This window comes from Dipteris shenzhenensis, chromosome 30 (genome assembly GCF_047967505.1).
Source record: "Dipteris shenzhenensis isolate YYH24624 ecotype China chromosome 30, Dip_SZ_1.0, whole genome shotgun sequence".
NCBI lineage: Eukaryota > Viridiplantae > Streptophyta > Polypodiopsida > Gleicheniales > Dipteridaceae > Dipteris > Dipteris shenzhenensis.
The window spans coordinates 43,835,180-43,848,888 of record NC_141625.1 but is presented as its reverse complement, the minus strand read 5'-3'; the positions used below and the strand labels follow the sequence as shown (position 1 = coordinate 43,848,888).

The window sequence follows — 13,709 nt, the reverse complement described above, 5'->3', positions numbered from 1 at the left end:
TGTTGCGAAAGGGTACGCCCAACAACAAGGCATTGACTTTGAGGAGACATTTGCTTCCACATCCAGGATTACTACCATTAGATGTGTCATTGCCATTGCAGCCCATTACCATTGGCAAGTGCACCAACTTGACATCAAAACTGCTTTTCTTCATGGGGATCTGCAGGGAGAAGTCTATGTCACACAACCTCCTGGCTTTGAGGTTGTTAATTTTGAAAACAAGGTATGCCGGCTTAGAAAAGCCCTTTATGGTCTGAAGTAGACACCCCGGGCATGGTATGCCAAAATTCATGCACACTTACTATCTTTTGGTTTTCGGAATAGCCCCACAGAACCCACTCTTTATGTCCGTGGGAGTGGATCTGATTTTTTAGTGCTGATTTTATATGTGGATGATATGCTCATCACTGGTCCAGATACTCAGCATATTGCAGCTTTCAAGGCTGATTTGCAGCAGATTTTTGAAATGTCAGACATGGGGCAGCTCCACTATTATTTGGGCATTCAGTTTGATCATGTTGAGGGGAATATCATGATGTCACAGTCCAAGTATATTGGACAGCTCCTTGATCGTTTTCAGTTCGAGGATTGCAAGCCAATCTCTACTCCAATGGACACTGGCTTCAAATTTTCAGCTAATGATGGGAGCCCATCATGTGATAACACTCTTTATCAGCAGGCTATTGGACGCCTTATTTATTTATGTCACATCAGACCTGACTTACAGTATGCAGTATCTCAGCTCAGCAGATTCATGCACCTAGTTCACAGCATTGGCAGGCAGTGAAGAGAGTCTTCAGGTATTCAAGACACTCAGGATTTAGCCCTCTTCTATGGTGATCAGGGTTCACTTACCATGCACGCTTACATGGATAGTGACTAGGCAGGATGTTCCGACACCAGAGTGTCACATACCGGCAATTGTTTTTTTCTTGGCAATTCATGTATCTCTTGGCTTAGCAAGAAGCAACCAACAGTTGCCACATCTAGCTGTGAGGCTGAGTACAGGGCAGCTTTCACCGCTACAGTAGAGTGTGCTTAGCTTCGCCAGTTACTTGCAAATCTTGGTATTCGCCATACGTTCTCCACTATCTGACAGCCAGAGTGCTTTGGCCATTGCGCGTAACCCAGTGTTTCATGCGCGTACCAAGCATATTGAAGTTCACTATCATTATGTTCGGGAGCGGTTGTCAGCAGGAGACATAGAGTTGTCCTATCTTCCCACAGAGGACAACATAGCAGATATGTTTACAAAGGCACTTTCTCATCCCAAGTTCGAAGTCTTTCGACAGGCTTTACACTTGGTTCCCTTTGTTACATGATCTAACATTCCTTGTACATTCATAGGTGGCTATATCCTTTTGGATGAACATGTGCCACCATGACCAGAAAATACCAGGTATTCTGAGACGTTTCCAGAGTACTTCAGCCCATCCCATGGAGGGGGGTTTGTAGGCCATCTTCTAGTGGTTCTAGTGATGCCCTATAGGCCATGGCATGTGCCTTGTAGGCATAAATATAGGCACTTATAGTTTTAGTGCCTTTTAGGCCACATAGGACACTTAGTCCTATGTGACACCTAGGACACTTAGTCCTAGGTCTAGGTACAAGTACTTTGTACTCTTGTTTTTCGACTACTCTAGTTGACGTGATGGAAGACTCATCGACTCTTTGTACCTTGTATTCTCTCTTTTCCCTATTGATCCTACAAGAAAGAATCGAGGTTGAGGCTGAAAGTGCCACCTCAACCTGCAGTGGACTCAAAAAAAAGTGGAGAGCGGCTCCACTCCTTGAGGAAAAGTGTCCTCTTGGTAGAAACCGCCCGAGAAGACCCCTGCATGCTCACCCAAATGGCCATCAAAGCATGTATGGTATCTTTCCAAATACTAGCCAATATGTGTGAGGGGGGAATTTGGGAGCCATCCAAAGCCTCTGTGTATCTGGATCTCCAAACATGCCACACTGAAATGCTCACACCCACTGTTGCATGTGCACCCTAGTTTGTAAAGCAAGTTGGAAACAACATCTAGAGAGCATGACTCAACTAACTATGGTCAAACAGAAAGAGCCCAAAAAGCATCATGCCTCTCATAGAAGACCCGAGGCTTGAAAGAGAAAGCCAAGCTACTGGACCCGAGGTCATGAAGAAGGAAGAAGGTATAAAGGTGATCAAAAGAGTAGCAATCCTCTTTCAGATCATCCTTGCTTGTCTGCAATCCCAAAGACAATGCTGAATAGACTTCTTAGAGCAAGGCAACAAGACAAGTAGAGTCTACCCCGAACTTGGACCTCCACTAGCTCATTGCAATCCCTTCATGAGTAGGAAGCCAAAAGGAAAAGAGTGATTTTTCTATTCCTAAGGGATTTCTATAGTCCCTTCCGAAAGGATTTTTGCAAATCAGCAAAACCTCCCAATTAGGACCTCTGGTGAGCTTCCAGCTGTTGGAAAGTTCACCTCCCCATCTCTGGTGCCAGACAGAGGCTGCATCAGATGGAAGAATCGTATGGAGCAGATGGCGGGGTATCATGCTCTAGATCTGGCCTAACACCAAACAGGGCGGGGTTATCCCAGGGCAGAGGCACCTATATGGCGGGGATTGTGGGCACGCTTATGGCCTGCAACAGGCCCAGGAACAGGGCGGTAACAACCAGCAGCAGGGTCGTCCAGATAAAGGGCTGGTTGGGCAGGTTGGAGCCGGCCAATCAGGCCCTGGATGGAGCAAACCAAGGGGCTGGACCCCTGCATAGAATAGTGGGCCAAAGGCCTGGTTTTATGAGCCCCACAGGTCGATGGGGGGGCAGAGAGCAAGTCTGCCAGAGGGGTCGTACAAACCCCTTTTTGGGGGCATCCCAGCCCTATAAAAGGGAGGCCCCAAGGCCTCATTTTTGCATCCACTAGAACAGCAGTAGACTTGAAGTCTACATCCAGGAGGACCCAAGGAGTCTGTGTAGTGCAGCACACTTAGGCTGACACTGAGGGCAGCAAGTTGCAGCGGATCAGACACGTAGAATAAAGTCTACATACGCTCATCAGGGAGCACACAGACTCAAGGGTCTAGGATTGTCTTGGAGGTAGTAAGATAACATCTTTTGGTGGGGACAAAAGACCATGATTTGGTGGGACTTTGGTCCTCTGTCGTATTGTGTCCATTGGATGGAAATATTTTGTTGGTCCTATATCTCTCTTGAGCATTGTCTATTTACTGATCTGCACATATATGTGAAGCACATTAAGTAAGGACGTTTGTGATTCCACCCACACCACCACTGTGTGAGCTCTTGGGCTATTCTATCAGTCTTCCGCTGTGTGTACCCTTTGTTTGGTTCATTTCTAACACCAGCCTCCCTAGTTGCGCTGAAATATCTAGGCATTAATGACTGAGTAATGAAAGAACAGGAGGCTCTTCTCTTAATGGTTCGCTGCCCTCCCCTGGGGTCCCAGTGTAAATATTTATGGGGACAAAAAACAAGCAAAAGTTTTGAATCAAGTTGCTTCAAAACTAAGTGAAGTTCTCTTGGTGCGCACCTTTGATAGTGATCGCTCTCTCTCTTCAAAGGATGAGATATCCTTAAGAAAATTCGTGCAACAGTCCATGATTTCTATGTAGACAATTGCTCAAATAATTTTGTCTTCACCTGTAAAAAGTTTATGTGCAATCTCTACTAGGAGAGGTTAACTTTGCAACAAAAGACATATGCTAGTTGCTCTATACCTCAAAAGGATAAACATCAAAAGGATATACTTTGTTACTTTGATGGGTCCATTAGAATTAAGGCACCTGAGCATCTATAGTCCTCTTAGGAATTTATAGATTTCAAGATGATGCAGTAAGTTTTGGCTGGAACGGGCATGAGCATGGAGATGGAAAGATAAACTTACAGTTTACAATCAGTTTTTGCATTATTTGATTCATCTTAGTCACAGTGAAGAGCTTGAGGCTTTCAAGTCTTTAAACGAGTGATCCAATCATTTGGATACTGTTACTGCAAAATGTTTTAGCAATGGATGTGCTATATAGGATTAGAAACAGAGATATGATAATTTACTTACTCTGTTTGAATTTTGGGTTGCTTTCTTCTCTTGTTTGTGGATTCTTTTGATGGCTGGTTTCCAATTTTGGATGTGTGCACTTTATATTAGTTGAAGGAAAGGCAAGGAGGTTCTTGTTGAACCACAATGCCAAGAAAGGAGGACATACCTTGTCTCACAGCAACATGGGTTGGGATTACTGGAAAGCTCTGTGTGAGTGCACTACCAATCAAGATTCACATCCTCAAACAGCTACTTTCAAAGCAAAAGTGTGGGCAAATCTTGATGTGTTATTTGTAATGGCTCGATGAAACAATTGTGTTGCAGGATCAGGGTGCTCATTTTTTAAAAATTTCCCCTGATGTAATTTTCTAGTTATTGAAGTTGCAGGATCAGGGTGCTCATTTTTTAAAAATTTCCCCTGATGTAATTTTCTAGTTATTGAAGTTAAGCGTGTTATATGTTTGAATAAAAACAGTCTTTACAGTTTTGGAGCAGCCATAGGCCATTTTCACCAGTTTCAGATTAACAACTGGCCCTGTGGATTTTTTTCAGACAAGTTTCTTGAGTCACGTGGACAAATCTCATGCTGCTGTCACATCAATGAGTTTCAACATGCAAGGAGACTTGCTGTTGGTGGGGCATGCCAATGGTTCACTGGTGCTGTGGGATGTACCGCGAGCAGCAGTTGCAAAGATCATGAATGTGGAACATAATGTTGCAATAGTACATACTGCTTTTCTTGGGCAGGATTTGCAAGCAGCTAAGTATCCAAAGGCTATCAGTGCTGATTGCAAAGGGCTAGTACTTCTACATACCTTTACTGTCGTCCCCTTACTTCGACGTTTCTCTGTTACGACTCAGGTATTTGTTTTGCCAGGACTTTTCATCTCATATTTGTGCAAGCATGAAAATATTACCTTCTCATAGTTTCTTTTACATAAAGTAGGAAACCCATATAGACATCAGATAAGGCAAAGTGTGGTACTGTGAACGAGTCATACTTTCCAGATAGCCCTTGCTCTGTAGTCAATGATATCTTTTGCTGTCTGTTATTCAGATATGCTTTGAAAGAATGATTGTATCTTGATTGACACAGGCTTTAATGTTGACCTTTTAAGATGCTGGATGTCTATCTTTGGTGGTGCAGTGCTTAGTGGATGGCCAACGCACTGGAATGGTATTGTGTCTCTCCCCTCTCTTATTTGATTATGGCTCTGATAGCCTAGGAGGACCCACTGTGCCTCAGCCTACAGCATCTGTAGTCACATCAACAGGCTTGAGTAGTATGATGGGGGGTATGGTTGGAGGAGTGGTATCTGGGAAGAGTTCGGATATTGGTAAAAAATTCTTATCTGACGGGGGATCAAGCGAAGAAACAGGGGGGGTGGTAGTATTTGTTACTCATCAGACTATCCTTGTGGTATGTTCTAACCAATTCTGTTGAGGCTTTTGTATGCTCTACAATAGATCATAATCCACATCGTCTTACTATGTTCAGGCTAGGTCTTCTACCGGAGGTTTTGTTTTGTCGTATTTTTGAATCCTGTATAGATTGTGGCTCTGATTGTAGGTTCGCTTGACACCTTCTGTGGAAGTGTATGCAAAGCTATCGCGTCCAGATGGTATCCGTGATGGTGGAATTCCTTACATAGCTTGGAGGCGGATGCAAAGTCAGTCTGTTATTTCTATTCGCGGTGGTAGCAGTGGTACTGTTAATCAAGGCCCACGTGCTGAGCTAAGCACTAAAGATGCTCAAAATCATACCTCTGGGCAGGTAGAAGTAGGAAAGAACATTGATGAAGGCAGTGACAATGAAAAGCATCCCATGATTGCACTGGCTTGGGATAAGAAAGTTTTGATTCTGCAGCTGTTGAAGGGTGAGTTGAAGATTGTGGTTGGATGGGAGTTGGACAGTGTAGCGTGTGGGATCACATGGTTGGAAGAACAGGTATAAGCTGCATGCCATTTGAGGATAAGCAAGAAATGTGAATTACCTCTCATGATCACACCTATTTAAATTAGCAGTTGCATAATGAAGGTACTGACTCATTATGTGTGTTATAAATCTTGTGTCCTGACAGATGGTGGTGGTTCTAACGTCAAAAGAACAAATATGCTTGTTCACGAAAGAAGGCTTGGAGGTGGAACGTGTAGCTATAGAGTGTGAAGAACTGAGAAAAAATTCTGCTGTATCATACCACACACATATTTTGAATACCTTTGGGAACCCAGAGAAAACCTACCACAATTCATTGGCAGTACGAGCTGCTGCAATGTATCTGCTCGGTCCATTGCGGCTTTGGAGAGCTTGTCTCCTGCCTTGGCAAGACCGTATCAAAGCTCTTCAAAATGCTGGGGACTGGATGGGTGCATTTCATATTGGGATGGAGGTCTATGATGGTAGAGCACTTGGGGTGATTGGGCTTCCAAAGGGGATTGAGATGCTGCGTGAGGCTGTAACACCAACCCTTCTTGACCTACTATTCGCCTACATGAGTGAGGCCTTCACATATCTATCTCTGGCCTTTGGAACTCCTGCTGCTAGTGATGACAAGAAATCTGTTCAATATACTGGGGAGATTGAAGGTATCAATATACAAGCCAAAGAGCAATATGCTCTTGTGGGAGGTGTTGCAATCGAGTTTTGTGTGCACATACGACAGACTGATGTGCTCTTTGATCGTGTCTTCAACAAATTTTGTTCTGTTGGGCAAAGAGGTAGGACCTTCTATCTGGAATGATATGGTAGTTCTTTTTATGACAATGTCTTCTTTCTCATGGGGGAGGGACTATTGTGATCGATGTTACCTGCAGTTCTGAAAGAATTAGCTTAGCATCAGGCCCTCTAGATGAAGCTATGGTGTGGTCGTTGTGAGGTTTAATTATTTGCGGTGTAGGGACTAGTCTGTGACGCCTTATCATTTAACAGTGAGCTTAGATTGAGATCATTGGATCCTACTATTGTATCAGAGGAGATCTCTGAGCTGTTGCTTCACTTGGACCTTTTTGCCTGTGCACATTGTGGGTTTGGTTGTATATCAGTTGGAGGAATTGAGAAACAGTTATGCTATATTACCTACTGCACAATTCTTTTGTACATGTTTGGGAATCCAGAGAAAAAGTATCACTTCTCTTTGGAAGTACAAGCAGCTGTTATATGTTTGCTTGGTCGGTTGTGTGATATGGATAGCTTGTCACATGACTTGGAAAGATTGCATTAGCGCAACGTATTCGAAGGGGTATCGCTGTAGGAAGCTGTAGCACAAATGTCCTTGACTCATTGTTTGCTTACATGGAGGAGGCTTCTTGGGCCTTCATTTTTCAACCCTTGGGCGATTTAGAGAGGCAAACGATCTCTGTGACACACCTTCAAGTTTTCATGTAGTCCCTGGCCTAGTTGGCATTGCTGAGCACAATTGCTCTGGTGAGTGATGGGTGTAATTTTGTGATAAGTATCACTGTGCACACATGCACAACAGCAGAAGCAAATAGTAACTAATATCACCGTGACACCGTGCATACATGTGACAAACAGCAGTATCACTGGGCACACATGCACAAACAGTGGAAGCAACTGTTGGCCTAGAAGTATCACCATGCACACATGCACAACCAGTGGAAGAAAATATTAAAAAAAGCAATCAAGACATGTTCACACACTTGAGAGTGAGATACAAGACAAAGTACATGTAATATTGTTGCTGCCCAAATCAGGCTGAAAATAGAAGCTCCACCACAAGTCCAAACACTAACCACACTCTCCTACTGGATGTCAGTACTAAGTAGCCTCCCTTGTACACTCTTGAGATGGGACACGTGGAGGACAATGTGCTCCATGTGGTGGGCACAAGGCCTGCTCCTTGCTTTGCACTCTAGATGAGTGAAAGATTTTGATGATTCTGTGATAGAGAGAGGAGAGTGTAACTGTCCCTGTTATATAGACATGTAGAGCCTACAGTTCACCGAACTAGCAGGGGCAATAACTAACCAATAGGAGATCTGCTGACCCAGGGCAGGCCATTTGGCTATTCATTTGACTGTACAGTCCCGCTAGCCAACTGTACAACCAGCCCAACCTGCCACATGGCCAATCTACCATGTGGCCGTTGCCGACTTGACATGTGGCTAACATGCCGCATTGTCTACTGACTTAATGTGGCTTGTCATGTCATCTGCTGTGTTGAGTACTGCCACATCAGCAGTCTGGCCTTCATGTGTTTTGAAGCCCTGTTGCTATCAATCGTCTTGCCTATCCACTTGGCTGATGGATGGCCGAGCCATGAATCATGAAGCCCTGTTGCTATCAATCGTCTTGCCTATCCACTTGGCTGATGGATGGCCGAGCCATGACTGCTGATGGCTTCTCCTCATGTGGGGGACCTCATAGGTATTCATCAACAGCCCTCTCAATGTCAAGAATCTAGATTGTTGCTTTGGTACCTGTGCCAAACTAATGTACAAGAATCTTCCAAGGTGCACATGTACCATGTGGGGAGTCTTTCCTTTCCAGCTATAGACATTATTTCCAAGATCGTTCTGGGGCTCTTGGAACCTCAACCTCCTCTTATGGTTCTTCCTCCTCTTCTTTTTCTTACTTTCCATGATTGCTTGTGCATCCATCCAGGTTTCAGCACCTTCCTGTGTTTCTTATTCTCAAAATACGATGTCTCTGGACAGGGTGTCCTCTTGGCGATTGGTTTGTACAGCCGGTATCCTTTTGACTCTCCACTGTATCCCATAAAGCTACATTCTTGACGTTTCATTTCATGCTTTGTCCTATGTTTACCTAGAACACTAAGAACCAAAAACCTTCATATGCTTAATAGAACGATTTTTACATGAGTGGCCTAATAAAGAGTCTTTCCTTTTACTGCCTTTGTTGAACTCTGATTGAGTAGATACACTGTAGCATGGACAGCTGGAGCCCAAATGTGTTTGGGAAGTCCCTTGCCATCGAGCATTGACCTCACCATCACTATTATGGTTTTGTTCTTCCACTCTACCACCCTATTTATTTTGTGATAGCGTGAGAGCCATTGTAAGTCAATAGTTGATCCCTCTTGAGCCAAGAAAGTGATTAAATTCCTTTGAAAAAAGGTCTCCCCCTCTTGGTCCTCAAAGTATTTAACTTACTTGAGTTTCTTTCTTCACCATAACCAGCCATTCCTTGAATTTGTCAAGTACTTCTGATGCATTCCTTGAATTTGTCAAGTACTTTTGATGTTTTTTCCTAAATACACCCAGGATCTTCTTGTAAACGTCATCAATGAAGGTTAGAATATACACTGCTTCTTGAAGTGATGGTGTGGACGGACATGTGCTTGAACTAATCTCAGAACTTTGTGTGCCCTAAAGTTGGGAAATGGTTGTCTAGCTTCCTTGCCCATCACGCAAGAAGCACATATATCTTGATAGGGATGGATAGTATGTAACTCATCTACCAAACCATTCTTTTGCATATCACAGAACATATCCATGTGTAAATGATAATATCTCTCATGGCACAGCTTGTTGGAGCTTGTATTGGCTTTAGCTATAATGCGATCACGTGTAGAGACCACTTTCTAACGTTCCTTCAGCAACCTATTTCTAAAACATTAAAATAAAAGTGAGATTTGGAACATAGAAAAAGCAACACTGCATGGGGTGCAAATGAGGATTACCCCTTATTAAAGCTAAGGCCTGACATACTTTTGTATTCCAATAATCTTTAGAACTTTGGATGGAGCCAAATAGCAAGCCCTAGGAGAATCCTAGACTACTATCAGGAGGAAATTACAATCAATATATCCACCAGAATACGTTGGGAAAACTAGGGAAGAAGTAGAACTACAGGTGGCCGATGTGTTGTGCCAAAACTCAGTCCTGCCATCAGTCTTCACTGAAGGCACTGTCACAGTCACTTTCCACATCACTACTGCCAATATCTCAATTCTTGAAATGACAATCTGGCTGATAACCACCGTAAATTAGAGTTTAATTAGGATGTGACACTTGGCAGTTGCCAAGAGAGGAGACCAAGAGCTCCCTTGTAATCTGAATTCTACGTTGGAAATCTCAGCTCTCTAGCTGCTTGTACACTGAATTTTTTATTTTGAATAAAGACCTTCAGGGGGGTCCAGCCTGACTGTTGTTCTGGGTCCTAGTGCTGTGCACAGAGAGAGAGAGAGAGAGAGAGAGAGAGAGAGAAGAAATTGAAGAGAGAGTTTCATTCTTACTAGTGCTGACTGAGTTTTCAATACTTTGGAGCTACTTGACATTATCTGGACATGTCTGCCACACCAAAGAGCGATCTAGCAGGAGGATATACCTATAATTGCGCCTTGCCTAAAGGCACCATTTGGCAACGTTTTGGAGAATTCTACCTGTTCTAGCATTTTCTTGACGATTTGATATATATTGAGGTTGATTGGGTGATAGATTGAGCATATTGCCCGAGTTTGGGTGCTTCTAAACTCAGGGTCACATGCTGATGTAGAGTCCTCTTGTAGGCAGCCTTAGCCTCCCTTAAAGATAGGGCATTTTACCCCTCTTGGTACGTGCAACAAATTAATGAAGAATTCCCCCATCGCACCCATTAACTGTTAGCACTTGCATGCGAAATAAAACTTTAGACTAAGTCTAGTCATTGTGGGCATCCCCACCAGGCAAACATGTGCACATAAGATAGAAAATACTCTGGTTGACCGAGGTTAACCCTCTTGACCGTTATTAAGAGGCTTTGAACGTGGGTCAAGGCGCCTTAATTAAAGCCAAAACTCTCCGAGCGGAGTCGGAAATATCTTAGTTCGCTGAAGTCAATCCTCCTTGCCTAAAGCGAAGCCTTGTTGACTGAAGGCAACACTCTTTGACCGAAGCCAGCTCTGTAATGCTCTGGTTAACTGTAGTCAACCCTCCTGGCCTAAGCCACGTCTCCCTAACCAAGGCTAGGATTACTTAACCAGAGCTAATTATTTTTTACTGAAGTCAATGCTTTGACCAATGAAAAATAACTCTTTGACCATAATTAAATAAATGAAGAGCTCTATAATCATCATCAAATAAATAGTCAACTGGAACTTTGTCTTAAAGTATTACAACTTGGTGACAAAGAACATGTGATAGGAGTCTGGGAAAGCAAGAAGGTGCAAGAGCTCAAGCATTGAAACTGGTAAGAATCAACAAGCAGACATAAATCTATTTCTAAGCAACTTGGGAAGCAGAAATAGCTTTAAAGCTATATACAGCTTGAAAGCTAAGAGAAGCAACCAAAAAGCTAAAAACAGCTTTACCATCGTTAAAATAGATATATCTTGATTTAAGCAAGCATTTCTAACCTAATCGATTTGGAATAGAAATTAGAATAAAATATTTAATTAAATGATATTGTTATCTTCTTTTAAAATTTTATCCATGACTCCTCTACCCATGCACACAATTAATTACACAATTGGGTATATCAAGATGAAATGTGCTAGGACTAGCATGGACTTAATAGTAAAACTCTAAATCCATCTTGTTCTACCAATCAAGAACTTGCCTTTATGGAACATCATGACTTGATTCCCCTCCCTTTCTTAAAATTCATATCCTTAACATTATCAAGAAACACATTGGAGTTCCTATCTTCTTTTGGAGCTCCTATCTTGGATACTGCCATAAATGACTAAGTATTAGATACACATGTGACCAAAATGAATCTCTGTCTGTCATGGCTCCATTTGAATAGCAAGGGGGAACAGTAAGCTCTAAAGATCACAGAACCACCAAGATGAGAATGTTTCTTTCAGTTTGCTATATTTTTTGGTGAGTGAATTTTTCAGCTGCTAAATCTAGTAGGTAGAGCACTAAGATGGCAACCACAATTTGGGGGGGACATTATTTTACTTACCAGATCACCCTCCACGCGATTGGGATGCTCCGCACATTCAAAGGGTTTCTGTACCCACTCATAAAGTTTACATACCCTGCAGTTCCAACTGCTTTCATACAGGACCTTGGGGGTGAGCCTTTGTATGCAAGGCAATAATGCTAGTTTTCTACAAGGACAAAACGAGATTACGTAGATTAAACCTGAGAGTTTCCTGTAAACTTCCGAGCTAATAATCTTTTGAGTGTATGTATTTCTTAGCTAGACCACTCACATGCACATTAGATAGTACACATCAAACCTAACCGCTAGCTCCACTTTCGATAAATCTCAAGTTTCTAGCCTGGGTTTTGAAATGGGCCTGGTATAGGCCATTATATAGGCAAGCAAAGGGGCTGTTGGTCGGCCAGTCCACAGATCAGGTCAGCCAACCCTAACTAGATTGGCTGGTTCAGGGCTAGTCAGTCAATTTCAGAGAGCATTGGCTCCCAGAAATGCAGCAAGAGGCACTAGAGGGAGCAGCAAAGGGGCAGCAGGAAGGTGCAAAGGCCCCAGCCCTACTTCCAGCCTTCAGAAGTGCATCAGGGCATAGGGAAGCAGCAGGTAGCGCAAAGGCACTAGCAACATCAACAGCCTTTCACAATTGTGAAGACCTCAAACAGTGAGGCATGAGCAGATGACATAGGAAGAAAACATGTTGTCAAATAGAGTCTTTGAGGCTCCTCCTGCAGCCATTGGAATGGCATGCAGCAGAAGATGTGAGCAGATCCAGCAGCAGTACATGGCCTCAGATCTAGCACTACTGGAGCAGCATTCTGCTGTCTACGTAGTGTACCTATAGAGTGAGTGCATTTTTGTATCCATGTTTTCGTCCTTTGAGTTATTGGTTGCCATATCTTGCTGTCCACTTCAGATCTAAACATGTTATTTCTAATATATACATTTGTGCACATCTGGAGTTAGAGGTGTGATTTCGACGACGCTTTATTTTCCACTGCCTATTCTAACATGACATAGAAGCCAAGATTTGAGCTAGAGGTACATGCTTAGATTGTCTAACAGTTAGACCTTGCTCTTTTGATCACCTTTGGTGTTATGGCTTATGGATTAGGCTTCTGTCTTCTTTTTGTGAAGTTCATCTACTTTTCTTCTCCGTGCACAAGAGGAAAGAAATATGTTGTAACTGTAGGTGAATTGAAAGATCAATTTGAAGAGTCAAAACCTAACGGATACTTCACATGGGAATTTAGGAGTTAAGTGGCCTGACATAGGGTGTTCTATTCAACAAGAGACTTGAGTTGAACCAGAACTCCTTAACGGCTCAGTCTAGACAAGCCATGGACAAAGGCTATATGTCTGGGCATGAGGGCTTGGGCCATGGTATTCACTGATCCATACGTGCATTGTGGATTTTGGCCATAGGCATGGTAGGCTGGCAAGCTAGGCTGACGATCTCCCTAGTGGAGGAGGTGTTTGAGGTACGAGTCGCGGATATCTACTAGGTTAGGGTTATGCTTTGGACCTTATTCGTGACTTCTATGTGCTTGGGGTGAGCTGGAAGATCTCTACGGCTGGATTGTGAGCTCCAAATGGATTGTGATCTCAGGCTGTGATTTATAAAGCTACGGTTTGGCAAAACCAAAGTATAAGGGATTGTTTCATCTAGGTTTGTCAAAAATCAATACCTAGAGATCTTGACTATGGTCGAAAGTTGATGAATGATGCTGTGAGCGATTAAGCAATGTTTCCAAATGCTACTTTTAGTGAGCTCTAAAGGAAGAGAGTCTTTTCCTTGAGGCTTTTCTTTTCCATAGGCATGGATTCTAA

General features: G+C 43.0%; 1 protein-coding gene across 2 annotated transcripts in view; it reads left to right on the top strand.

Annotated features, from left to right (window-relative positions):
* Positions 1 to 13,709, top strand: part of SETH5 (transducin family protein / WD-40 repeat family protein) — a 66,107-nt gene that overhangs the window by 8,821 nt on the left and 43,577 nt on the right. Inside the window, exons 2-5 of one of the 2 annotated variants that reach the window (XM_087401279.1) lie at positions 4,586 to 4,894; positions 5,181 to 5,210; positions 5,604 to 5,981; positions 6,115 to 6,751. In XM_087401279.1, the coding sequence (XP_087257405.1) occupies positions 4,586 to 4,894; positions 5,181 to 5,210; positions 5,604 to 5,981; positions 6,115 to 6,751 (1,354 nt within the window). Of the gene's footprint in view, positions 1 to 4,585; positions 4,895 to 5,180; positions 5,454 to 5,603; positions 5,982 to 6,114; positions 6,752 to 13,709 lie in introns of both variants that reach the window. The other variant, XM_087401277.1, reaches the window with a different exon arrangement.